Source organism: Eretmochelys imbricata, chromosome 6, assembly GCF_965152235.1.
Source record: "Eretmochelys imbricata isolate rEreImb1 chromosome 6, rEreImb1.hap1, whole genome shotgun sequence".
Lineage (NCBI taxonomy): Eukaryota > Metazoa > Chordata > Testudines > Cheloniidae > Eretmochelys > Eretmochelys imbricata.
Genome location: NC_135577.1, coordinates 35,278,353 through 35,306,187, shown reverse-complemented (window position 1 = coordinate 35,306,187; position 27,835 = coordinate 35,278,353). Strand labels below are relative to the sequence as shown.

The 27,835-nt window shown below is 41.8% G+C and overlaps 1 protein-coding gene across 1 annotated transcript in view; it reads left to right on the top strand.

Moving 5' to 3' along the window:
- Window positions 1-27,098, top strand: part of SBF2 (SET binding factor 2) — a 553,147-nt gene extending 526,049 nt beyond the window's left edge. The window contains exons 34-41 of the mRNA XM_077818401.1: window positions 3,110-3,236; window positions 4,655-4,782; window positions 13,250-13,483; window positions 14,878-14,982; window positions 17,412-17,605; window positions 19,889-19,976; window positions 23,547-23,678; window positions 23,939-27,098. Of these exons, the coding sequence (XP_077674527.1) occupies window positions 3,110-3,236; window positions 4,655-4,782; window positions 13,250-13,483; window positions 14,878-14,982; window positions 17,412-17,605; window positions 19,889-19,976; window positions 23,547-23,678; window positions 23,939-24,037 (1,107 nt within the window). The 3' untranslated portion in view covers window positions 24,038-27,098. The remainder of the gene's footprint in view (window positions 1-3,109; window positions 3,237-4,654; window positions 4,783-13,249; window positions 13,484-14,877; window positions 14,983-17,411; window positions 17,606-19,888; window positions 19,977-23,546; window positions 23,679-23,938) is intronic.
- Window positions 27,099-27,835: the final 737 nt, after the last annotated feature.

Below are 27,835 nucleotides of genomic sequence, written 5' to 3'. Positions count from 1 at the left end.
TAATTGACAGCCCTAATATATGTGTTTACCAATATATGTGTTTACCAATAGATTTATATCCAGTTACACTACTTTTGAGAGTCCTGTTGGCTCTACAAACATTCCCTGTAGATTAATACTAGATGAATAATCTTGTTTTCAGATGGTTATGCATTCTAAACTCCAAGTCTCCAGGACAATATTAGGAAATTATCTGGTTCCAGAATACAGAGTTTTAAAACAATTAATATTTTAATAGAAATTTTTGAGAGTCAAAATTCCTTTTCTAGACTGTAGTTCCCCAACAACCAGAGCGCCTCATCTTGAGAGGTGCTGAGCACAGAAATTCCCATTGCGTAGCTTGAGCTATTCACTGCCAGATTATAAGGAAACATGAAGAGGCAAATGAGATTTTTCTTTTTTTCATTTGAAAATATCACTGGTATTAAGGGTACAGTGAGTCTAGCTGGTAGTAGTCTCCACTATCATTCAAGAAGCTGGAGTTTGATTTCTGATACCATCTTTCGCTCCTATCTGCTGGGCATCAGGGTTCTATAGGAAATGCATTCAACTTCTGAATGTGAGCATCTGATGTCACTGAACAGCAGTTCTTTTAGGTGACATTTCAGAGAGAGTATCATCCAGTCATCAGCCAGAAGGGTAACTGGCTTGGAAATGAGGAAGATAAAAGTAAAGGACAATCTGGAGACACTGTGGACTTTGGCACGTGCAAGTTAAAGAGACTCTTTCCAGACTGATGGACCCCAAATTTGGAGTTTCAGGTTTTTTTTTCTATTTTGTCTATTTGAAAAGCCCATATAATTCTTTGTAAATTGTTAGCATATTAGCACTCTTAGGCAATTCTAAATAACAAACCATATGTGATAGAGAAGAAAATATAATTAAAGAAAATCTCCTGTTCAAGATTCACAGTGATCATAAATGTATAGGATGAAAAGGGGATTATTTTCAAAATTATGAAACATACTTTGACAGTGTTCTTGTAACTTTCAATACCTTGAAGATTTATTTATTTACCTCATTCAACTTGTCTCTTAAGTTAATATCTCCTATTGGACTTACTTCTGTTGGTGAAAGAGACAAGCTTTCAAGCTACACAGGTTCTTCTTCAGGTCCGCTGAACTTTCGTTACTTACTTAACTATCATTCCAATATAAAGCAATGTCACATTTATCCAAGTTAACTTTGGCCTAACATGAGTATAGCTGGATGTGGGATACTAGATGCTCATTGCAGATGAACGAAATTCGATGCTAGGGGCAAATTTACCAAACTTTGCAATTACTTTGGAAAATGGAGACTAAGCCTAATATGAAATCGCTTTTATAAAAGTGGTGTCTGTTAAAGCAGCCAAAAATAGCTATACTGTTTATGCAGAAAAACTGCTGTGCTTTTAAATTGAAAATTAGGATCACACTATCTAAACTCTAGTACAGGGATTAGCAACCTATGGCACGCATGCCAATTTTTAATGGCACACTGCTGCCTGCCGGGTCCCAGCCACCAGCCCTGCTCAGCCTGCTGCTGAACCCAGGCTGGGACCCCGGCAGGCAGCAGCGTGCCATTAAAAATCCTGCCCGACCCGGCCCGCTCTTCTTTGCTCCGCCCCCCCGGCAGAATGAAGAAGCTTGGTTCTGCTGGTTGCTGCTGCAGGGCAGGCAAGCTCCCCTCTCCCCCCGCCTCTTCCCCCAGCGTGCTGCATTCCTGCCCCTCCTCTCCCTACCACTGATCAGCTGATGGCCCTTACGAGGGAGGGGGGGAAGCGGAGCCGCAGCGCGCTCGTTGCTCCGGGGAGGAGGCGGAGAAGAGGTGGGGGTGGGGGTCTTGGGGAAGGGGGGTGGAATCAGTGCATATCCCCTCCAGCCCCCTGCCATGAGCTGCTCTGGGCAGGGGGCTGGGAGCTCCCGCACGACTCCAGCCCACACCCCCAGCCCTCTGCCCTGACCCTTACATCCCCTCACACACACACACCCCAGCCCCCTGCCCTGATCCCTGCACTCCCCACAACCCCAGCCCTGACTCCAGTACTCCCCACACATACACATCCCCCCCACACCCTATGCCCTGACTCCTGCACCCCCCACAAATACCCAGCCCCCTCATACCCTATGTCCTGACTCTTGCATCCCCCTACCCTGAGCACCAAACAGGAGCTCCTGCTCCCTCCCACATTCCCACCTGCACCCCTCGCACCAAATGGGAGCTGCCCAGGTAAGCGCTCCACACCCAAACCTCCTGCCCCAACCCTGAGCCCCCTCCCTCATTCTAGCTCCTGGCCAGACCCTGCACCCCAACCCCCAGCCTCCTCCTTCACCCCCAGCCCTGTGCTCAGTGCACTCCCATCCTCAGCTCAGTGCAGAGAAAGAGGAAGAGAATGGGCTCGAACCAGGGAGAAGGTAGGTACCCACTCAATTTGGCAGGGCTGGGATCCCAGACCAGCAGTGGACTGAGCGGGGCTGGCAGCCAGAACTCTGGCTGGCAGGAGCCAGCGGACTGAACCCGAGACTGGCAGCAGGTTGAGTGGCAGTGGGCTGAACCACTTGCCAGCCACGGTCCCGGCTGCAGGCGCTGCTCAGCCTGCTGCCAGCCTAGGTGAACGGAACCCCAGGCTGGCAGTGGGCTGAACGGGCCAGCGGCGTAAGATCAGCATTTTAATTTAATTTTAAATGAAGCTTCTTAAATATTTTGAAAACCTTGTTTACTTTACATACGACAATAGTTTAGTTATATAATATATAGACTTACAGAGAGACCTTCTAAAAAACGTTAAAATGTATTACTGGCATGCGAAACCTTAAATTAAAGTGAATAAATGAAGACTCGGCACACCACTTCTGAAAGGTTGCCGACCCCTGCTCTAGTATTTTGATGGAGCAAACATTCCATGGTTTACCTCAGCTACAAAATGTCTTAAATGAAAATACCAGAAAAAGAACCTGCATAAATGGATCCATAAGGAGTGTAGGTAAGACAATGGCCTTTAAGTACATATTTGTTATCAGCATTCACAGGGTTATTACTTTTTCATTATATTTTACCTTACTGTGCTTTAAACATTCTTGTTTTACTGTAGTTAATGTCTTTTTTCCCTTCTGTATGTATTTTGTAGATTCACAACCAGTATCCAACCGAGTTTGAATTCAATCAGTATTTCCTGAAGTTCTTAGCTTTCCACTACGTATCAAATAGATTTAAAACATTTCTTCTGGATTCAGACTATGAAAGACTAGAACATGGTATGTGTAGAAGAATGTGGTTGATGCTCATTCATTTTTTTTCATTTTATTATTTTACACTTTCGCTTTTAATTAATATTTAGTTCATAGGAGTCTTTCCATTGTGAGATGGTGCTAATGATTACATTGCAACAAACTAGAAACATAGAAAAACTTACCATATGCTGTGTAAGTGCCTGGGGTGTACTGTAATTAATTCTGTGTACAGAGTCATTGGCAGTTATATTTGTGAATGAATAATTCCTGAACCATGCTAAAAGGGAAAGAATAAAAGGGTAAGAGAAATTGAAAGAATAGTTATAATTGCCAGACCCTTGCTTCACTTTCCAATCCACTCACTTAATACAATTTCTACTTTCATTTGCCTGCTCTCTAAAGAACTTTTGGTTTTTATTGTTTTTTTTTTAAATTACAGAAAAGAAGTCCTGGGTTTCATGAGATTGTATGGCATTTCCATAAAGGAGAGCCTTTTTCCCCTTCCTCATGAACTCCTGTGTTTTTCTTTTACTTTCTTCCTCTATCTCTTGCAGACTAACTTGCTTCTTCTAAGGCCCCACCTCCCTTCTGCATTCTCAGCCCTACCTCTGTCAGATTGATCACTCAGTCACATCCACCTTTCTCAGGCTTGTCTCTGACCATATGTAAGAAGCAAAGCGGGTAGTGTAAACTCTGAAATTAACAGTTTTCACAGAGAAATCATGTTTTTCATGGCAAGCAGTCAATTTAATGCATTCTGTAAAATTCCAAACAACCATGAAACTAATCCAGGCACTGAGCAACCATTCTATTTCTGCACAAAATACTGATTTGTATGTTTTTTAAACTAATGTCATTTTATCATAGTTCTGAGACTCCCAACAGTGTGGTGATGCTTTCAAATATCACCACACCAAGAAGGAAATAGTGGCCTCAGTGAAGTCAATGACAAAACTACCGTTGACTTCAGTGGAGCCTGGATTTCATCTCAAGTCTCTGCTCTTGGATTTGTACTTCCCAGTCCACATTTCAGATGGTGATATTGCACAATAGCAGAACAATGTATCATAAGTTACTGAATGATTACAACATTTTTAATGTGTATATATAGTACACTAAATTGCCACTTAAGTGCAAAAACAAAAAGTAAATTTTGAACAAACCTCATTAACAATACCTCAAGTACTGCAGTAGGCTTCAGAATAAGAATGCAAATGTCGCATTTTATTTTCATATCAAGTTGGTGTTCAGGCAGCAAGAATGGCATTTACCCTGCACCACATAAAAATCTTTACTGTTCTTTTCATCAATTCAGACCTCTTAAGTATTAGGCATTTTTGCAATGTTTTCATTTCAAGATAAATGTCATAAAACCAAATCCATCTGCTTTACCATTTGTTACATGTAACTATAAATCCTTCTTTTACCTTTTTTTCCTATAGGGACATTGTTTGAAGATAAAGGAAACATACATGCCAAAAAGGGAATCTGTATTTGGGAATGTATTGAAAAAATGCACAAAAGGAGCCCAATTTTCTTCAATTACCTATATGCACCTGTTGAAACAGAGGTATGATATAGAAACTTTTATGTTGTTTGTTATTCTGAATGATTCTCTAAGTAGTTTGCCACTTGTTGAATTGGTCTAGACTAGTTTCAGACATTTATTATGCTAAGTAACCTGTTTAAGAAATGTTAAGAAATATTAATACATCATTGGAATTTCTCACTAGTTTATATCACTAGTCATGCAAATTATTTAAAACTCATATTGGTTAATTGTAAAGGGGCAAGTCTTAGAACATTTACTCATCCACACGTGTCCCACTGACGTAAAGAAGACTACTTAGGTGCATGACATAAGATTAATTATGTGAATAATGATTGCAGGAGCAATCTTAACATTTTCACAAGACCATAAAAAGTAAATCTAAATAAAAATTATGAGGAAACAAGTTAAAAGTAAATATAAATTCCATTGGTAGTGAGACATGTTTCATAAGGTCCTGATACATTGCATGACATGTCATATCATTGCCTGATAGGATCATATATTGATCACATTTAGCTGTATCTTGAATAATTTTATAGTGTCAATATTTATCACTATGACCCATATCCCTTCTAGTTAGAATTATTTTCTAGGTATAAAGTACAGCGTCATGAACAATACTTGTCAATTTTAAATTAAAACATTCAGTAAAATATTAAAGGTATGCCTGGCAACACACAGATTAATAATATTGATGCATTGCTTTCCATATTTAATGCTATTTATAAAGTAGTTTAATCTTGATCAACAAAACATGTATAAATATTTCAATTAGGGGAACCATATCTGTTTCATTTTCCATACATGTGTTCTATTGTTATAAAATTAGCACCTCTGATCAGTTGGTATTAATAAAGGGAGATTTTCCCCTGTTCAGCTAATTGAATCGTAGTCATGATGTAGGACCTGGATTGCGGGTTCCTTTAAAATAGAGGAAATGGGAGAGGTTATGAGGGTTCCAACTGAGACATGAAGGAATTGTACATACACACTGGGTGCCTCCATTTTATTATCTTGTTAGCTGAAAAGATGGACAGATAAGAATGGCTCATTCTTCTCCATGTATATTCCACTGTTGATGTGCATGTGTCCCATGCATTCAAGTTCAGATTCTTTGGCCAGCAGAATCCATTGGAGCTGCACCTGTGCCCCGAGTATCCTTCTGTCTCCCAGCTGAGGACATAAAGGGCAAGGTGTGACCCTAACTGTCCCTCAAATCCTTAACTAGTAAAAGATGCAGGTATTAAAAGATTCCATGGTAGCAGGAAGGGCAGATCATGGAATACATATGGACAACACATCTCAAAGAACTGTAGTTATTGAAAGGTAAGTAACAATTTATTCTATGAGTGCTTGTTCCTTCTCACCACCTGTGGCTACAAGCTGGAATTTGCAGTATCGGAGCATCTCACACATTGTGCAATCAACCCACTGTATTGTAAACCGATAACTACTTCACAATTTGTTAGCTGGTAAATCCGCAGAGGATAAGGGGAGAAAAGAGCACCAAGCCCACAAAGGAAAATGATCCAGGTCTCCTTTATCAGATCCTTCCTTGAGAAACCAGAAATCACCTCAAATTTTCTTGGGAAAAGGTAGCTCGAGGCCCAGTGAGGGTTCCTTGGCACCCATCACTGTGCATCAAGACCAGGTTCCTCAGTACTTCAAAAAATTACCCATTACCAACCCGTTGTCCCTGAGTGCTCCAGTGCCAATAGCCCCAGTACCAACATTGTCCATACACTTACCCATGGCTCCAGCATACTCAGTTCCAAAATCCTACCCAGCCTTAAGGGACCTTATGGTCTCCTCATTATTGGACTCACCATTATTATCAGCATAGAAAGTACTTCCTCTGCAACCAGCTGCTACCCCCATTCTGGTACTGTGCACATACAAATCAGAGTGCAGTCTGGTGATGCTCCCAGCATTCCATCTGAGACTGTTGCAACCCTGCAAAAGAAGCACTTCTTCTCTTTCCCAGGCTCTGAGACTAGCAGGGGGCATTACCAGTTCAGTCCCTGGGGTCTAGATATTCAGATCCATATGCTTCAGAGAGGGAGTCTAGGACTCATTATTATTGTTTCAGACATAGAGCTCTAAGAGGGATGCAACCTAGTCCAGGGATAGATAACCTTCTCCCCCACCTCACAAAGGGCTACAGCCAACCATGACTACAGAGCTGCTGACTGGACAGAGTGATCAGGGCTCTGATGGGGACTTGCTGGCAGAGGACCCACCCCATACAAGCGCCTATCTCATTGTTGTATCTGGATGAGGCTATGGTAGCCACATCTACCTCACTCCCAGACAACTTCAAAGCATTTCAAAACACAGAGTCAGCAAAAATTTACACCTCAAGACAGATACAAGAAATTCAGTTTATTTGGCTGCAAATATTATTCATCATCAAGGCTACAAATGAGAGGTACAAGTTACAATTGAGGATCTTCCATTTGAAGTATAGAAACTTTTTAATGTAAAGATTAATGAGGCTTGTATGCTCTGTGAAAGGACTCTCAAGTGACACTGCAGTTCCTAAGAGTCTGAACTCATGCACCAAAGAGAAAGTTCTTTAAGCCTCAACCACATCAAAGGCAGCCAATACTGTCCTCATTATCAACAGCCTGAACCACCCAGGAAGCAACAGAAATGTAAGAAGAGGAAATCATGTGCCTCTACTACCATCTTCTCACTAGCCCTGCCCATCATCAAAGCAGCAGATTTGGCTCTTTGGTCGGAGGCAGTGTACAGTTTCTCTTGGATTTCCCGCTTATATCCCCTCCATTTGTTTTATTTTTGTGGGGTCTGGAACATCATTACAGACTGTTGGGTCATGCAAATCATAGAGGTGGACTACTCAATCCAATTCCAGACACTCCCCACCCACCACCTATTTTCCCCATCACTTTTCAGAGACCCATCTCATGACAGCATGCTACATCTGGAGGTGCAGTCACTTCTGAGGATAGGTCGACTCTGGTGCAGGAGATGTAATTTTGAGCTCAAGTATGTATACCCGTGCTAGCTCTTACGAAGGTAGCATTCCAAAAATAGTAGCGTAGCCATGATTGCACGGGCAGCAGGACAAGCCAACCGATCCAAGTACCTGCTTAGAGTTTCAGACAGGATTGTACTCAGGGTGGCTAGCCCATCACACTGCTCATGTAGCCACAGCTACACTGCTATTTTAGTATGCCAGCTTGGCACAGTTACCATAGATATATCTGCCTTAGCTGGCCATTATGCCTTCAGCTCCAGTGTAAACACACCCCAAATCTCAGAACGGTGGAAATAGTGTGTCCAGAACACAGAGGGTAATGGGGTTTATTCCCATTGCTTTCTAATTCTCAAGAAGAAGAGTGGCTGGCACCTTATTCTGGACTTGAGACAATTGAACACCTTCATTCACAAGCTCAAGTTCAGGATGGTAACCCTGGCCTCGATCATTTCCATCCTACATCCACCTGACTGGTGTTCAGCTCTCAATCTCCAGGATGCTTATTTTCATATAGTAATTCATCCTACCCACAGAAAATATCTAAGGTTTCAGATAAGCAATTCCCACTACCAAAACAGGGTCCTATCATTCAGTCTATGGAGCATGGCAGCGGCATAGGTGCTGACTCCATGAGTGCTTCAGGGCTGCACCCACCGACAGCCTGCTCCCACCTCCTCCCCCTCAGCACTTCCCGTTCGCCGGCAACCTCGCCAATCAACTCCTCCTCCTCCCTCCCAGTGCCTCCCACCCACTGCGATCAGCTATTCCACAGCGTGCAGAAGGTGCTTGGGGGGAGGAGTGGGGACAGGGCACACTCAGGAGAGGGGGCGGAACTGGGCAGGAAGAGGTGAGGCGAGGGCAAGATGGGGTTGGGGGTTTGGGTGAAGGGGTGGAGTTGTGGCAGAGCCTGGAGTGGAGCAGGGGTTGAGCACCCCCGGGGCAAGGAGGAAGCCACCACCTGTGGCCAGCTATATTCACAAAGGCCCAGATTTTTAAAAGTATTTAGGCATTGGTCTGCTCAGCATTCCAATGCCTAAGTGACTTAGGAGCCTAAATTTCATTGAACGTCAATGAGACTTAGGGTCTTAAGTGCCTAAATGAAACTTTTTTTGAAAATGAAACTTAGGTTTCTAAGTCAGGCGGATATTGCAATGCCTAAATACCTTTAGAAATCTGGGCCAACATTCCTAGTAGTAGTGACAGCTTATCTCAGGAAACAGAGTCTGGGTTCATCCATACTTTGAGGGCTTGCTCATTTGCAGGAAGTCTCAAGAACAGATGACTGACTCCATACAGCAAACTCTGCAACTTTTTGCTTCTTTAGGACTAAAAGTAAACAAAGAGATGTCCAGAAAGAAAAGGAGTACTAGTGGCACCTTAGAGACTAACCAATTTATTTGAGCATAAGCTTTCGTGAGCTACAGCTCACTTCATCGGATGCATTCAGTGGAAAATACAGTGAGGAGATTTATATATAGACACAGAACATGAAAAAATGGGTGTTATCATACACACTCTAAGGAGAGTGATCACTTAAGATGAGCTATTACCAGCAGGAGGGAGAGGGCAGAAAACCTTTTGTAGTGATAATCAAGGTGGGCCATTTCCAGCAGTTAACAGGAACGTCCGAGAAGCAGTGAGGGGTGGGGGAAATAAACATGGGGAAATAGTTTTACTTTGTGTAATGACACATCCACTCCCAGTCTCTATTCAAGCCTAAGTTAATTGTATCCAGTTTGCAAATTAATTCCAATTCAGCAGTCTCTCGTTGGAGTCTGTTTTTGAAGTCTTTTTGTTCTAATATTGCAACCTTTAGGTCTGAAATCGAGTGACCAAAGAGATTGAAGTGTTCTCCAACTGGTTTATGAATATTATAATTCTTGACATCCGATTTGTGTCCATTTATTCTTTTACATAGAGACTGTCCGGTTTGACCAATGTACATGGCAGAGGGGCATTGCTGGCACATGATGGCATATATCACATTGGTAGATGTGCAGGTGAACGAGCCTCTCATAGTGTGGCTGATGTGATTAGGCTCTATGATGGTGTCCCCTGAATAGATATGTGGACAGAGTTGGCAACGGGCTTTGTTGCAAGGATAGGTTCCTGGGTTAGTGGTTCTGTTGTGTGGTGTGTGGTTGCTGGTGAGTATTCACGTCAGGTTGGGGGGCTGTCTGTAGGCAAGGACTGGCCTGTCTCCCAAGATTTGTGAAAGTAATGGGTCATCCTTCAGGATAGGTTGTAGATCCTTGATGATGTGTTGGAGAGGTTTTAGTTGGGGGCTGAAGGTGATGGCTAGTGGCGTTCTGTTATTATCTTTGTTGGGCCTGTCCTGTAGTAGGTGACTTCTGGGTACTCTTCTGGCTCTGTCAATTTGTTTCTTCACTTCAGCAGGTGGGTATTGTAGTTGTAAGAATGCTTGATAGAGATCTTGTAGGTGTTTGCCTCTGTCGGAGGGGTTGGAGCAAATGCGGACCAATGGGAACAATACCCACCTGCTGAAGTGAAGAAACGAATAACAGAACGCCACTAGCCATCACCTTCAGCCCCCAACTAAAGCTCACGAAAGCTTATGCTCAAATAAATTGGTTAGTCTCTAAGGTACCACAAGTACTCCTTTTCTTTCTGCAAATACAGACTAACACAGCTGCTACTCTGAAAAGAGATGTCCGTATTAGTTCCTGTTCAAAGGATAGCATTTATAGGGGCAGTTGTGGACTCCACAACAGCAGTGACCTATCTGCCCCAAGAAAGATTCAAGCCATAGGCAATCTGGCCAACCACCTGCTAGCTCAACACGAGATATCTGTAAGAATTTGTCTGACTCCTAGGGCACATGGCCTCCTGCACATATCTAACTCAGCATGCCTATATTGCAGGTAAGGATGGTTAAAGTTGGTATATCAACCCAACAAACATCACTTGAATATGAGAATGCAGGTCCTGCCAGGACTCCTGCAATAGGTCCCTCTCCGTCATTGCCATCAAATACTCTGGTGACAGATATCTCCCCTGGTGGGAAAGGAAGCCCATTTAGACAACTTTCAACCTATGGACTCCTCAAAAAACCCAGCTTCACATAAACATTTGAGAACTAAGGTTTGTTTAGCATGCACAGTTTTCCTCTCTGTTCTGAAGTGTCTAACAATTCAGATCATGGCAGATGAAGCCATACCAATGTATTACATAAACAAACCGGGGAGCAAGATCCACCCCTCTATGGGCAAGTCTACACTACAGTGCTACATTGGCATAGCTGCACCAAGGCCACTGCACCGCTGTAGTGCGCCTGGTGAAGACGCGTTATGCTGATGGGAGAGAGCTCTCCTGTCGAGATAATTACTCCACCTTGTCGAGAAGTGGAACCTATGTTGGTGGGAGAGCATCTCCTGCTGATACAGCACCGGTGTGGACAACATGAAACTTGCATCACTCGGGGATAGGGGGCGGTCTCTTTTTCACACCTCTGAGCGATGTAAGTTAGATCAACTTAAGCAGTGATGTAGACTTGCTCTATGTCAAGAAACAGCAAATCCATGGAATTACAAGATTACTCCAATAGCTTTACACTTACCAGGGTTGCAAAATATGCTGATGGATCACCTCAGCAGACAGTTGCCAGTGACCATGAGTGGTCAGTAAAGGATACTGTTATCCAAGACATATCTATCAGGTAGAGTCATCCAACCATAGACCTCTTTGCCACTAATGAAAGAAAAAGTGCCACAAGTTCTTGTCCAGAGGAGGGCAAAGTCAGAGATATCTGTCCAATGCATTCCTGGTCCTCTGGTTCTCAGGCCTCATATATGTTTATCCTCCAATTCCATTGATCCCAAGACTTCTCAGGAACTTCAGGCAAGACTTAGCTAGGATGATCATCATAACAACACGAGCATGGCAAAGGCAGTCCCAGTTCTCAGACCTAACGAATCTCTTCATTCAACTTCCAAGTCAGTTGCCTCTGCACCCAAATGTGGTATGCCAAAGCTGAGGACAGATTCTCCATCCAGATCCCTCTTTCTTGCACCTCATGGCATGAATGCTGGCTGGTTAACATAAGTAGAGCAAACCTGTTCAACTGAGATACAAAATAATCTTATCCGCAGTAGAAAGGACTCTGTGAGGCTTACCTGCTCAGTCAAGGAAAGAGATTCACTGTCTGGGCTCAACAATACCAGTTGTCTCCACTGAACACCCAGATAACCTTACATATTGGATTACCTTCTGCCCTTAAAGAGCGCTGAACTATCTCTGATCTCCCTGAGGATCCATTTAGCAGCCATCTCAGCAGTCCACCCTCCAACATAGACATTTGACATTTTCACACCCTACAGTAGCTAGATTCCTGAATGGCCTTATGCAGGTATATCCCTTTTTAAGTTGCAATAATATTTGCTAGAAGGGTAGGGGAGCTATCAGCTCTCATGTCCAGACCTTCATACACAGTTTTTCGTAAAAACTGAGTCCCCTTGAGACCTAAATCAAAATTGTTCCTGAGGGTAGCCTGTGACTTTTATTTCAACCAAATAATACATCTGCCCATTTATGGAAAGGGAAGGCTCAGCTTCACACCCTAGATGTATGCAGAGCATTGTCCTTCTACATGACTAGGACTAAGCCATTTACGGTATCCCCCAGATTATTTGTAGTTTATGACGACAGGTCAGGCCGTTTCAATGCAGAGAAATTTCTAAATATATTGTGCTATGAAATAGCCAACTTAGACCCACTCCACAAGAGCTCAAGTCATGCAGCATAACTCACAGTAGAAGCATCAATATCTGATGTCCATTTCAGCTACCTAAACAATGATTGTCAGACCGCCCTCTCGATGTCCATTTCAGGGGGGTTGTCTGACAATCATTGTTCAGATAAGACTCCTAGCATCCACCTCCTGTGAGCTAGGTCACTGCTTGCTAGTCACCAAAAGTAGAATATATATGTGGACAAGCACTCAAAGAAGAAGAAATGGTTGTTTATCTTACAGTAACTGTGGTTCTTTGATACAAGTTCTCCACGTATATTCCACAACCAGTCCTCCTTTTCTGCCACTGCATTGTCCTATAACATCTACACTGTGTTTTGGCGAAGGAACTGAGGGACATTCGGGTTGCCACACCCTTTATGCCCTCAGAGGGCAGGCCTGGCCGCAATGGACACTGCTGGCCAAAAGAATCAGAACTCAAAAGTGTGGGGCGTATGCACCCTACCAGTGGCTTACATATGGACAACATATTTTGAAGAGGTACAGTTACTGTGGGGTAAGTAACTATTTATTTTCCTTGATCTGACATCTTTTATTGAGTTGTATCCCACAGTCATGCACTGAAAATTGTAATTCCAGATCAGCACACACCAGTTGCAGTGCTACGTTCAGTTCAGGAGGATAGTCTATAAAATGTAAAGTATTGGATTTGTGTTGGGGAAAACTCTGAAAATTTCCATGTGACACTGTAATATATTGGGCTTTGTTTCAAACAGGCATTAAAACCAAGTGTAAATATGTCCAGCCTGAAAACGTGGGATTACTATATGGAAGAGACCTTGGCCACAGGTCCTTCCTATGACTGGACCATGGTTACTGCAAAATGCAGCACTTCAGAGGAAGCTGACCAAATGGATGGTTCATTTCGCCAGAGTAAGAGGAAAATAGTGTGGCCATGCTATGATGATGTTAGCAAAGTGCAACCTGATGCAATCACCAGCCTCTTAAATGTAAGTATAGGTGCAAATAAAGACAGAACACTGCCATTTAGTACACTTATCAAATTCATATCCATTCAAGGCATTGCCTTATATAGATGTGCTGTAAAAGTAAATATTAGGTAAAAATAATTGATTTAATCTCCAAAGAGATATGGGGTCAGAAAATCAGTCAATCATCTTACAAAAGGTTATGCTATTCTGAATGAATTCAAATCTGTAAATAGGTTTTAATACTTAGCTTTTTTACATGTGAACTGCAGCCAGTAATGAGGCAATTTAGGTATATCTTTTTATTCCTTAAAAGCAAGGCCTTAATACATTTTTTTACTTTCCTTTTTAAATAAAAAAGTAACTTGCATAATAGATTTTTTAACTATCTTTTCCCAGAGTTTTCAAAATTGTAATTTCATATTTTGCAAGGAATGTTATCTCATTTGGGGCAAACTGGATTCTTTCTGGATTGCAGCAGTACGTTTACTCTCCTGTTCTTGTCCCTTGTTCACCACATAGTTTAAAGCAAATGAAGTGTAAGGTGTCCAAATCTCTATGCCTAGCTTGTAGTCCATTAGTCCCAGCTTCTGTGTGTGTCTCCTCTTTACAGAATCTGGAGGCAGCTAAAATGTGGTGTTTAGCAACTATGTGTAGTAGGCCTCATCCCTTCCTTTTGGCTCCCAGAAGGTTGCCTCTAACAACATAGAAGACCCCTCAGAATTGGGCTCTAAATAAAAACTTTTCAAATGATAACCAACAGATTGCCAGGCCCCTTGAGCAAATGGCCCAAACTCTTCTCTGTCTTTCCCCACCCCAGCACTGATAAGGAAGACAATACAAAAGGCAGAACAAGCAGAAGTAATAGGGTTGCCAACTTTCTAATTGCACAAAACCGAACACCCTTGCCCCACCCCTTGCCCTGTCCTGATGCCCCGCCCCCGATCGCTCCATCCCCCCCATCGCTCGCTCTCCCCCACCCTCACTCACTTTCAACAGGCTGGAGCAGGGGTTTGTGATGTGGGAAGGAGGTGAGGGCTTTGACTGGGGGTGCAGGCTCAGGATGAGGGGTGTGGGGTGCAGGAAGGGGCTCCTAACTGAAAGCTACCAAGAAAGGTTATATTCACAAATTTCACAACAAGAACATGTTATAAACAAATAAGTCTTTGTTTCGGTTCCTCCTTTTAATATACTTGAATATCATTTCTTATAAATCATGTTATGTAAATGTTGGCAATGTTTAATGCTAATGTCACAGCATTGGATTTGCTCTTTTTAAATAGTTTTATAAAATATATCCAATCCTTATCATTATCATATTTCTTTTATGGAAAGTGGAAATGGAATTTGTGTGTTCAAGATGCAACAGGCCTGAAATGTATATCCTCAGGAAAACACTTTTTTATTGATTTCAGGAAATCGAAAGACTGGAGAATAAATTAAATCAGAGCCCAGAAAGGTGGCAGCTCTTGTGGGAAAGGGTCACCGTGAATCTTAAGGATGACACAAGACAAGACAGTGTAAGTGGTGGAAGGGCCCAATTGACCACCATATTTGACATTGGGAAGGAATTTTCCTGCATGTCAGATTGGCAGAGACCTTCCAGGTTTTTTGTCTTCCTCTGAAAAATGGGGCATGGGTCATTTGCAGGTTTAAATTAGAGTAAATGATGGATTCTCTGTAACTTGAAATCTTTTAATCATGATTTAAGGACTTCAATAACTCAATGAGAAGTTCTGAGTCTAATCTATTACAGCAGTGGGCAGGCAACATTCTGTGGCCTGCAATGTGCAGTAAGTCAGACTAGATGATCATGATGGTCCGTTTTGGCCTTAAAGTCTATGAGTCTAATAATAATTCAATCTCAACTATCTAGACTATCTGGGAGAGTGACAAAATCACTGTATTTGTTGGAATAAAGTATTGCTTTCTAAAAAACAGAATGTGTTGTTCTAACCCATGCTACTAGCTTTGCATTGCTGCATGTGGAAAAATATGTATTCCTATGACATTTACTTCTTTTGGGTCTTGAAGTAGATTGATAAATATAGAGCAAGATAAGCATTGTAATAACACACAATGGTGTAAAATTAGATATTTATAAAGCTTCTTGGGGCCTGATCCTGCAAACGTTTACACATGTGAGTAACTTTGCTTATGGGAGTAGTTCCTTGGACATCAATGGGATTATTCACATGTGAAAATTCAGTTTTGGATCCATACATTATAATCAGGCCTTCAATACTCTGGGCCTAATCTTTTACAACAACTGGTTATTTACACTAGGTGAGGAACTGATCCTCTGTGTATTATACATTCCTGAGCACATTTTTAGGGTTTAGCAAATAATAAAAGCCAGGCCAAGCAGTGGCAAATATATTTTAGGTGGAAATGTTGAATATTTGGGTGGGAATACTGAATATAAATATAAATTGTAGATAGTTAAGCATATTATCCACCATACAAAATTTCATCTACTATAGGCCTACTTTTACTTTCAATCACTGCTTATATTTCATGTTGTGTAGCTGCTGTTCAAGAGCACAACAGAATCTGAAAATCAGGTTCTTTCTTTAGATAATGTTTAGCACATCACATTAGTCTAACACTACAAAATCTTTCTCTGTAAAGATACTGTCCACCAGATTCTCAGTTTTGATTCTTAGATCTTTGGTGCAAGACGAATGGATCTCCCCCTGGTCCCAAAGTATTTCTCCCTGAGGGCAGCTAGAGCAGAAGAGAGCATAAGCCAGGCCCCCTATTTGACATCACACACGATACCCTGACTGGAATATTTATACCCTTCAGGGGACAGAAGAAAACATCCAGTAGGGGGCCTAGCTAATGCTCTACTCTGCTACTATTACTGCCCTCAGGGGAGTCAGTTCCTTAAGAGTTTCTGGCATTCTGCCCATCTTGCACGAAGAAGCTAAAACACAAAAGAGAGAATCCTGTCAGATCAGAGAGGCAGAATTACGTGTAAGCAATTTTCTTGTCTGAAAGTATTTACTTGGAGATTCAGCAAAAACAGTTAATTCTTTTAGAAAGCCAAATCTCTGAGAGCAAGTTCTTTATTTTAAATTATATTCAGAGTCGTCTCTAATGTGTGGTTTACGTGAGGTCAAAAAATTCAATAACAAAAAAGCTCCATACCTTTTGTGGTCATTTTTATCCTTACCAGGAATCCCAGGAATAAAAACAAATGTTTTAGCAAATCTTCATTTTTCAAGTACTCAGCTTCTAGCTGCTGCTAGCACTGTGATCTAAGAATTAGTCAAAACACACCAAATAAAACTGAAGGATCTATTATATCAGGGTACAATGACCTTTAAATGTAGATTTATGTAAAACTAAGTTATATTTCTAAAATAATGCAATAATCAACACAATTTGCTGTGTTAAAACTTGCAGTCCAAACTAGTACTATGCAATTAAAATTTAAACATCAGCCTCTGAACTGTTCCGACCACTTTGAGTTACCACTGTGGAGAATGATTGGAAGGAACAAACAATAGATTCTCACTAATTTGGATTAATGACTGGGAAGCTCATTACCGACTTTTCCTAATTAGCACAATTTTTTTAAAAGGTGATGGCATTATGAAATATAATGTGCTAATTTATTTTATATGGATAGTTTTTTTTTTAATATTTCACAATATGGATGTATAAGTAAATGTTCTCTAGTATATTTAGTAAAAATGCAGAAGCCTTTCTGATGAGATGAACTACAGTTCTCTGCTATGAAAACATTACATTATGGACTGTGTGGAGGGAGTTGTGAGTTTTGTGGTTGGGGCTTTTTGTTTTGCTGTAATACTATTTATAATGTATTAATTCTGGCAGTTCTACTTCTTAATTCAGCAGGTAGTCAGATTTTAGAAAATTTCTAAGTTCTAAACTTGGCTAAGCCTCCTGCTCAAACTTTGTCATTTATCTTCCTTTTTAGCCACGAAGACATCCTTCTGGCTCATCAGGGATAATGTCTACTAATCCACATTCCTATCAGAAGAGGTCTTTGCTGCATTTACCTGACAGTGGTCTGGGTGAAGAACAGAGTGCCAGCATCTCTCCCTCTAATGGAGTGGACAGACGAGCAACCACACTATACAATCAGTTCACATCGAAGAATGATGAGAATAGGTAAACTGACTAATTGCTGGGTATTACTGAAACTTCATTTTCAGTAGGGAAGTGATTTATAAGAATGCATCACTGTTGTGTGTCATACTCCAGGGAGTCAAACAGGTGATAGAATAACGATGAATGTAGTAGAATGGGGCATATATCTGCCCTAGAAGTAAAAAGTAGAATTTTCCTAGACATGGAAAACTCTGCTGCCTTTTTACTGTTTCTTACAAAGTTTTTAATTCTACTTAGTTACTTTTTTCGTTCTTCTATCTTAAAAAATATTTTGGGTGAATTAAGTGTTCGTACAAGTGAGGAGTTGATAGCAGTGCTGAGAATCAGGGATGAAGGGAGAAGATATCACACAGACTTCCCCCTTAAGTCTGCTATCTCAGTCCTGACCTGGGCCTTCCTTGAGTGCGGACCTTTCTCCTCGTATCAAATTGTGTGACAGTTTAGTCACATGGGTAAATGGGAACTAGGGTAAGATCATCAGGGTCATTTTTTTTGTGCCTTAATCCAGGATTTGAAACTAGTTGTCCAGAGGTGGTATGGTAATGCATTAGACTACTGTACTACCTAGACAATTATTGAATAATTTAGCATTTGGTCATTAAGAAACTTTAGCCTGTAATGCACACAGTCAGAATTATCTTACTGTTAATACATAAAAACAAAACAAAGCATTTGAAATGAGGCAGCCGTAGTATCTTTAAGTCTGCTTCAGTGCCTGGACACAGTGGGAAATTATGGTGCTGATCAATGGGTCCACAGCTCTGAGCGATATATCTTCTAAGTCAGGCAACCTTTCAGAAGTCGTGTGCCGAGTCTTCATTTATTCACTTTAATTTAAGGTTTCGCGTGCCAGTAATACATTTTAATGTTTTTCAGAAGGTCTCTCTATAAGTCTATATATTATATAACTAAACTATTGTAATATGTAAAGTAAACAAGGTTTTCAAAATATTTTAGAAGCTTCATTTAAAATTAAATTAAAATGCTGATATTACGCCGCCGGCCCGCTCAGCCCGCTGCCGGCCTGGGGTTCCGTTCATCTAGGCCGGCAGCAGGCTGAGCGGGGCCTGCAGCCAGGACCCCGGTGGCAAGGGGCCGGCAGCCAGAACCCCGAGTGGCAAGGGGCCGGCAGCCAGAACCCCAGACCAGCAGCGGGCTGAGCAGGCCGGCGGCCGGTACCCCAGACTGGCAGCGGGCTGAGTGGCTCAGCCCACTGCCAGTCTGGGGTTCAGTCCGCCGGTTCCTGCCAGCCAGGATCCCGGCTGCTGGCTCCACTCAGCCCGCTGCCAGTCTGGGATCCCGGCCCTGCCCACATAGAGCGGGTACCTACCTTCTCCCTGGTTCGAGCCCATTCTCTTCCTCTGTCTCTGCACTGAGCACAGGGCTGGGGCTGAAGGAGCAGGTTGGGGTGCAGGGTCTGGCCAGGAGCTAGAATGAGGGAGGGGGCTCAGGGTTGGGGCAGGTTTGGATGTGGAGTGCTTACCTGGGCAGCTCCCATTTGGTGCGAGGGATGCAGGAGCTCCCGTTTGGTGCTCAGGGTGGGGGTGGGAATATGGGGAGTGCAGAAGTCAGGGCAGAGGGCTGGGTGTGTGTGAGGGGGGTGCAGGAGTGTGGGCCAGGGTCATGGGGGTGCTCCCTGCCCAGTGTGGCTCACAGCAGGGGGCTGGAGGAGATATGCCCTGATTCCACCCCCCCTTCCCCGCCTCCTCCCCGGAGCAGCAAGCTCGCTGGAGCTCCACTTTTCCCCCTCCCTCGCAAGGGCCATCAGCTGATCGGAGGCAGGGAGGAAGAGGAGGAGGGGCAGGAACCCAGCATGCCAGCGGGGTTGGGGGGAACTTGCCTGCCCTGCAGTAGCAGCTGGCAGAACCAAGCTTCTTCACCCTGCCCCCCTCAGGGGTGTGGGGCACGGGGACGGAGACAAATGGGCCGGGGCGGGCAGGATTTTTAATGGCACGCTGCTGCCTGCCAGGGTCCTGGCCCTGGCCCCGCTCAGCCCGCTGCCAGCCTGGGTTCGGTAGCGGCCTGAGTGGGGCCGGCAGCTGGGACCCGGCAGGCAGCAGCGTGCCATTAAAAATCAGCTCTCATGCCGTCTTTGGCACGCATGCCATAGGTTGCCGACCCCTGTTCTAAGTGTTTAAAGTTGATTTTTAATACTGTAGTAAAAGCAGTTCCTAAACAGTTATAGACCATTCTATGCCTTATGTGCCATGGTATGGAGGCTATGAAATCAACATGTACATACTAAACCTTGTTGGTGATATACATATGCTACTTCTGTTCAAGGTCTTTTGAAGGTACACTGTACAAAAGAGGAGCTTTGTTAAAAGGTTGGAAACCTCGCTGGTTTGTACTGGATGTGACAAAACACCAGGTAAAAATATTTTTAGCAAACTGGATTTTTTTGTGAATAACTTATTACAGTTTTACTTAATAAGCATATAGAAATAGTTTGACAAATAGTACAAGTAATCATAAAATAATAGAAATGTAGGGCTGGAAGGAAACATCATCAATGCCAACCCAAGGCCACTCTGAGGCAAGACAAGTATACCTAGGATCCCCCCGGACAGGGATTTGTCTAACTTGTTCTTAAAAACCTTCAGTGACAAGGGTTCCATAACCTCTCTTGATAACCTATTCCCGTCCTTAACTGACCTTATAGTTAGAAATTATTAGTAATGATTATTTGCAAATGCAGTTGTACATAGTATTTCAATACAGATATCTATCTGTGTGACTGGTATACCTTATAGTCAATGTGAAGGTAATAATTGTTTTTTAAAACAGAGAACGATCTAGTGTATAATTCTAAAGAAAGTCCATGAACTGGTGGTAGTCTAGTATTTGTTGAGTGCAAACACTGTTTGTTGCTTTATACTTTACAGAGAAAAGACAGTCCCTGCGTCAAGGAGTTTGCCATTGAAAATGGCAGTATACTGGCCCACCCAGAAGCAATTTTATTAAAACTTGCTATCTTCAGAAGAGTATTAGCCTGTTGCTCAGTGTTGGGCATTAACGTAGCCTTTCTGTGTGAGACATGTGAACTCTTCAGCAGTCAAAGCAGTTTAAGAAACCGAACACTCTTTGAAATTAACAGTCCAAAAAGCCAGAAAGTATTGTCCAGCATGCAAGTAGAGATCTGAGGGATAATTTTGGAGTTAGGAGTAGGGTTGCCAACAAAACCGAACACCCTAGGCCTGCCCCACCCCTTCCCTGAGGGCCTGCCCACTACATTCCCTCTCCCATGGTGGCTCGCTCTTCCCCACCCTCACTCACTTTCACCAGGCTGGAGAAGGGGGTTGGGGTGTGGGCTCCAGGATGGGGCCAGAAATGAGGGGTTCAGGATGCAGGAAGTTGGGGTATGGGGGGGGATGAGGGCTCCGGCTCGGGGTGCAGGCTCTGGGGTGGGTCTGAGGATGTGCGAGGCATTTGGCACGTGGGAGGGAGCTGCAGACTGAGGCAGGGGGTTGGGGTGTGGGAGAGGTGAGGGCTCTGGGCTGGAGCCAGGGATGAGGGGTTCATGGTGTGGGAGGGGCCTCTGAACTGGGGCAGGAGGTTGGGGTACAGGGAGGTGAGGGCTCTGGGCTGGGGATAAGGGGTTTGGGGTACTGGAGGGGGCTCCAGGTTTTGGAGGGCTCAGGGGATTGGGCTTTGGGGTTGGCAAGCGGGCTTACCTCAGGTAGCTCCCAGTCAGCAGCGCAGCGGGGCGCAGGCAGGGTACCTGCCTGCCTGTCCTGGCTCCATGCTGCACACCAGAAGTGGCCAGCAGGTCCATCTCCTAGGCAGGGTGGGGCATGAGGCTGGGAACCGGCCAACAGGAGTGCTGAGCTGGTGCTTAGGCAGCACACGGAGCCCGTGGCTCCCCCGCCTAGGAGCCAGACCTGCCAGCCGCTTCCAGTGCGCCAACAGCCCCCCAGTACAGGTAGGGACTAGCCTGCCTTAGCTCCGCAGCACCAGCGACCAGACTTTTAACGGAGCTGCCGGGGTCCCTTTTCAACTGGGTGTTCCGGTCGAAAACCGGACACCTGGTCGCTCTAGTTGAGAGCAAAGTTAATTGAATCATCCCTGTCCAAACTGTAGTAGTCATTATACATTCCAAGCATTCATTTTATGACTCGTTCATTTGTTCCTGGAGCACTTCTCTTTCATATTTATTTTCATGAAGCCTATCCTATGCAGATAAATTGGAGTCCAGTATACATGGTAGATTTATCAATCCGGATTGCCCTAATACAAAGTTCCATTAACCTATTATCAATGTTTATAATGCAATAATCCACATATAACTTCACTGGAATTTTTTCACCGAAATATCTTCAGATCGTGAGAACCAAGAGTGAAATCCTGGCCCCACTGAAGTGAATGGGAGTTTTGTCATTGATTTCAGTGAAGCCAAGATTTCCCCCACAAAGTTTATTTCTAAAGTCCTCTGAAATTCCAGTTTCTTTATATAATAGCCATTTCAGACAGACGTATATGGGAGGAAACCTTTCGTCTGTCTTTACTGTTTTCAGTACATTGAGTAGCATGACCATTCATGTGTATACTAACAAATTAGTGCACAGGAGGTAAGCACAGAAAATCTGTTTACTGCTTTAAACATTGTACCCTGCTTGCAATGCACACCCAAATCAGTGATGGCACTTATGGCCTAATGAACTTTAAAGAATTTTGGTCATTATCACACAAGCCCTTACTCATGCGAATAGACGTTATTTACATAAATTGCCTCAGGGGTGCATAACTAAGGACTAGCTTTTAAATAGCCAGTAGGGCCTTGTCCACAGAAGAAAATTGTGATAGAAAATGCTAACTAACAGGTTTTAATTAACACAGTGTTAAACACTATTTTATCCTGAGTGTGAATAAGGATAGTCATCTTTAAAAATGTTAATTAATTGTGATTAAAACTGGTGTCCCTCCATGCACAAGATGACAGATACTTTCTGGGAGAAAGTACAAGGTGTTCCTCTTTAATATTTTAATTGTTTCTGTAACATTATTCATGAATGGTAGACATATAAGCAATATGGGACAGGCAACAGAAGGAAACAGATCTGATTTGGAAGGACTCCATTTTCCCTTTCCTTTGTTAGAAGGGTTTGTCTTTACTTCTTGCATCCAGTGTGCAAGGGTGGGATGTTGTTTTTAATATGCAAATACCAGATTTTCTTTTGTGGAACTGTTAGAATACTGAAAGCAATTTAGTGGAGTGGTTATCATTGAAACCACGGTGTCTTTGTAGAAAAGCTGCATTAAACCACTAAATATAGTATAGGAAAATGTCAGTTTTATATGTAATCTATAATTACCTAAATTATACCTGAATTTTTGCTGATCACTTTCAATTTAAAATACAGGAAATAAAAACTTTTGTTAACTCTTTAGTGCAAAACATGTTAGTTTCCAAGCAATGGATGGGGGAATATTGTGTCAGGAAAGCCTGAATCCTCACATCAGAGTCATTCTCTGGGGAAGCTTCACACTTGTCCCACTTTGTATGCAAAGCTGCCATAAAGGCAGCAAATCTGGCCACTTGAGGATTCCCCCAATTTGGACAATCACAAGATGGCATACTGCTACTGTAGGAACTCCTTTGCCAATTCCAAAATTCCCAATATAAGCTGTCGCTTGGACATGCCTACTGCCTGGTGATGCCAGCTGTTACACTGTCCATTTGTAGTCATAAGCAGTTTGCTCAGTTTATAGCAGATCTCAGGCTTTTGCAAGTGGCTCCTCAGAACCAGCCTAACATCCAGAGCCCCACAATGAGGGCACACAAAGGAGACTTAAAAGCACTTTTTGTTCACCCTCAAAACCCCAAAAGCTGTGCCAGGCACAGAAAGGATGAGCACAAGGATCTGGCCCCAAACAGTGCATTTGTCTACGTATTGGTTTATATATTGCATTTTGTTGGTTTGTTTTCCCTTTTGTGTTCTAGCTGAGATATTATGACTCTGGTGAGGACACAAGCTGTAAGGGACACATTGAACTTGCAGAAGTAGAAACAGTGATTCCTGCATCTCCAACAATTGGCGCACCGAAGCATGCTAGTGAAAAAGCATTTTTTGATGTAAGTATACTTATTCTTTGCTGGCCTTCATTAGAGATTTTTCTTCCTTTGTTGTGTTCTTCCTATCACAGCCATTTCTGCTGGATGGTCACTTGCGAGATTTCAAGTTAACTAACCAGTGATCCACACTCTCAACCCAGAGTGAAAATTCAGAACATGAGTATATTCAAGCAAAATGAAATGCTTCAGATATCAAAGCTTAAAAGAAAGTTTGCAACTTCCTCAGCTGTATCTTATACACTTTTATTTTCATTTTGCAGCTGAAGACAAGTAAACGTGTATATAATTTCTGTGCCCAAGATGCACAGAGCGCACAGCAATGGATGGATAGGATCCAGAGCTGTATTTCAGATGCATAACAGAGAATACCATTCCACTGCCAACTGCAGAAAAGAAATGCTTTCAGCACTTCATGTTACAAGAAGATACGTTCTGGAATGCTATTCCAGAACAAGCACCCTTCCTTTCATTTCAGTCATAAATACTTATTATATGCTGAACCATCTTCTCTGTTTAAGTATTATAACCACTATACCTACTCCTTTTCTCCCGCTAGGAGGACTTTTCAAATTAGTAATCTGTTTAGCCTGAAATATAACTCTTTTCAATATGATTCCTAGCTAAATGAGCCTGCTGTACACACTGAAATATACTACCATCTAATACTGTTTTTCTAATCAGAGTTGCATCAGAAAAACTGTTGAGCTTGAATTGTGGACATTTTTCCTCAAATAGTGTTCTGTTTTCACCTAGTTTTAATATTAAAACAAAATGGTCCAAATTTTCAAGCTAGTTGTGTATCTAGAAGAACATTTCTACAGTTTCTAAGAAAAGTTTAGGTTTGTGAATTTAGTGACATGCATAACAGATTGGCAGATGACACTTAATATTTTTAAAGACCAAAAAAAAGTTTTCTTCTCAAATCTACTAGCTGCTCTCTAACCTCTTGCTCTAAATAATGCTTCTGCAGTTTTACTGTTAACGTACGGTATTTCAAGTTCCCACTGTTTAGCTAAAGAATATGCTTTTGGGGGATTCTATTTCCCCATTATAATAGGATAATGGAAAGAAAACTGGCTGATAAGAAGAAGAAACTGGTCACAAATTAAGATGTTTATAGGAGAAAAATCTCTGAGTATGAAAAGTTGTATATGTTTGTTTATTTATGTTCTGTTCTGCTCACTGTAAAGTAAAAAATAACAAACACAATGATAAATGCACTAAACAATAAAGCAAACACTTGCACTGAAATAATTGAAATGCAGACATTTTGAGGGACAGAGGCAAGTTATTTATAGCACAACAATGCTAGCTAGATAACCTTTACAGATACTAAATATGTACATAATTTGATTTGATACTTTAAACACATAAATTGGAAGACTGTTTTAGATTTTTACATTTAGTAACATTGTGTTTGTTCATCTTAATATTTTTCGGTTATTTTTATATATAGCCCAAAATTACTAGAGGTTTTAATTGCTACAGTTTGACATGGAGTGGAGTCTTTAGATAAAAAACATTGTGAGGTTTTTTTAATGTTAATATGTTAAATATCCAACTAATATTTCAAAGAGTTTGTATATATGATTTGGTATTTTCTGATTTTTTTCCAGACATTCTGCTTATAATTGTTAATATCAGACTAACCTAACTGACTTCATTTATAGGATTTTCAATTATTAAATAGTTTTGCCCTTTTTTAAACCACTTTTCATTTTTTTGACTAAATAATATTCAATTTCACACTGCACACAGAATAGGAAATGCAGCTGTTTTAATACATATGGAATTTTTTTAAAGGAATGAAGGATTTTTTTTAGCATTTTCAATTGATAAATCTCCACCTGTGAAAATGGTGTTTGCACATTTGTATTTTTCTGTGTATATGAAGTACTTTTATATGTACTTTGTAAAATACTGATCCCACTGTTTTTAAGGTTATTTGAAAATGTACACAACATCTTATTTTGTAACTAGGTTATTTTATGTATGTTACATGACTTATGTATGCTAACCATCTTGTAATAAATACACATCTTTTTTAAAAAATCCTTCCTTTACTGTGAAAGATTATATCGGTATAGTGCAATATCCACAGAATAAAGATCTTATTATATCTTGTACCATAACACAAAATCCCAAATTATCTGGTATTAAAATGAGTGGGTTTTTGTGTATACTTGTCTATATTCCTATACAAAAAATGCACATTGAGAAACCTTAGCTAAAAGTTAAACATCAGTAATAATGCTATAAACTGAGGAAATTTGAATTTAAAGCAACAGTATCATCCATAATTCAGTTTCAATTTACATACCCTTTCCCAGAGACCAAACACATAATTTTTGCACTTAGATATTAAATAATAGGTGTAAAGAAACCAGAACCTTCACTGCACAGTTTCTCAGCACAACTCTGCCATATGCCAAAGCCATACATCTTACTTACACAATTTTATATTTAAATGAACTAGTTTATAAGCAATTAAAAGGTCAATTGAAAATGTGCATCTGAATTTTGTCCTTGTTTACTGGCTGTGTATGTATTTGTGCAGGAGTTGGACTGAAAAGGAGTGTTATAGAGGTGAGCAGTCAGTGACTCTAGTTGGGTATTGTGAAGCTTGGGTGGTAAGGTTTGTAAATTGAGTTTGGTATGGCTATTATGGTTTCTTAAAGTGTTGATCTCAGGTTTTAGCATCTGCATTGATGGAAAATGCACTTAACTCAAAAAATTCTAAATAAAACACTAAGTATAAATGTCGAAGTTTAATGTTGGATGTGGATAAAGGGGAGGGCATGAAGGGTGGTAGGCATGGGAGCGTAGAAGAGGCAGGGTCAATGGGTGTTGGTTGATGGGACAGTGGCCATGAGGTTGTTGGCCTCAGCAAGAGTCAAGAAAGAGAGGAGTTGGGGCTGAGGGCAGGGTAGATATGGTGGTGTTCATGAAGCATAAGATTTGGGAGGTATGGAGCTGGTAGAGGATAGCAATAGAGATGAGTAGGGAAAAGGGAGTGTTGAGCCAGAGTGACACAGGCTATGGAAGCCTCTCCCCACCGTGGGCAGAACTTCCCTTTGCAGAGGGAATCCCTGACTGTTCTGTGGGGACTCCCAGCACAGAGAAACCTACCCAGGCAGGAGGGGAGTTCACAGCACTTTCCTATGGAAGAGCACCTCCTCTGTCATACACCGTTAGTACTCCCCTGCTACGAACCGTAAGAACCCTGTCCATTGGAGAAGGGAGACATATTATCAAGGGTCATATTTAAAGTGCAGGGGGTAGCTTGCCCTCACTTCTTCTCTACTGACACCATCTCACATAACAAATGATAGGGTGACTTTCTTTTTGAAAAAAAGATGTTTAGAATATGTGAACATTGATACTTGAATGTCATATTACCAATGTCATATTTTGGTCCAATAAAAGATATTACCACATCCACCTTGTCTCTCTCATATTACTAACCTCTCCTTCATATCCAAAACACAATGGGGGTTGGAGGCTACGGTTATAGAAACCTTCAGTAATAAAAATAAGCAGTCCCATGTTATGGTACTTAAGAATTATAATCCATAATTGGAATCCCAAACTTCTGGGTCAGTACTTATGTAATAAAAATATAAACAACTATCAGATGCAGGGCCAGATGTTCAAAATCTGGCATCACAATCTGCACTCCTAATTGTTTGCGTCTGATACTTTAACAACACCACACAAATCTTGTGATTCTGTCCAAATATGGTTCTCTTGCCTTTTCCTCTTGCAATGTCTCTGGACTCTGTGTAAGTAACTGAGCCATCTCTCTCATTTTTCACATCCATGATCATCCAAATATTTGGCTGTTTATGATCACCCTGAGGTTGCTTTCAAGAATCAGGCTGCTCACATGGATGCATCAGTTCCCCAGATAATGCTAAAGTTCATGTTGAGTATCACTATGGCACCTGCTTTCTGGCTTGTTGCCGATGTGATGTTGGTTACTTCCAGAATTTTGGCCACTGTGTGAGCCAGAGTCTAACGTGATGTCCATGTTCTCATGCAGCACATTATTGTTTTGTTTGTGTGCTGCATTTCTTCCTTAATTCAACAGCCAAATGAAGACACTCCAAAGTAACAATTTCTTCTTCCTAATTCCTTTCTATGTTTGACTTTCCAAG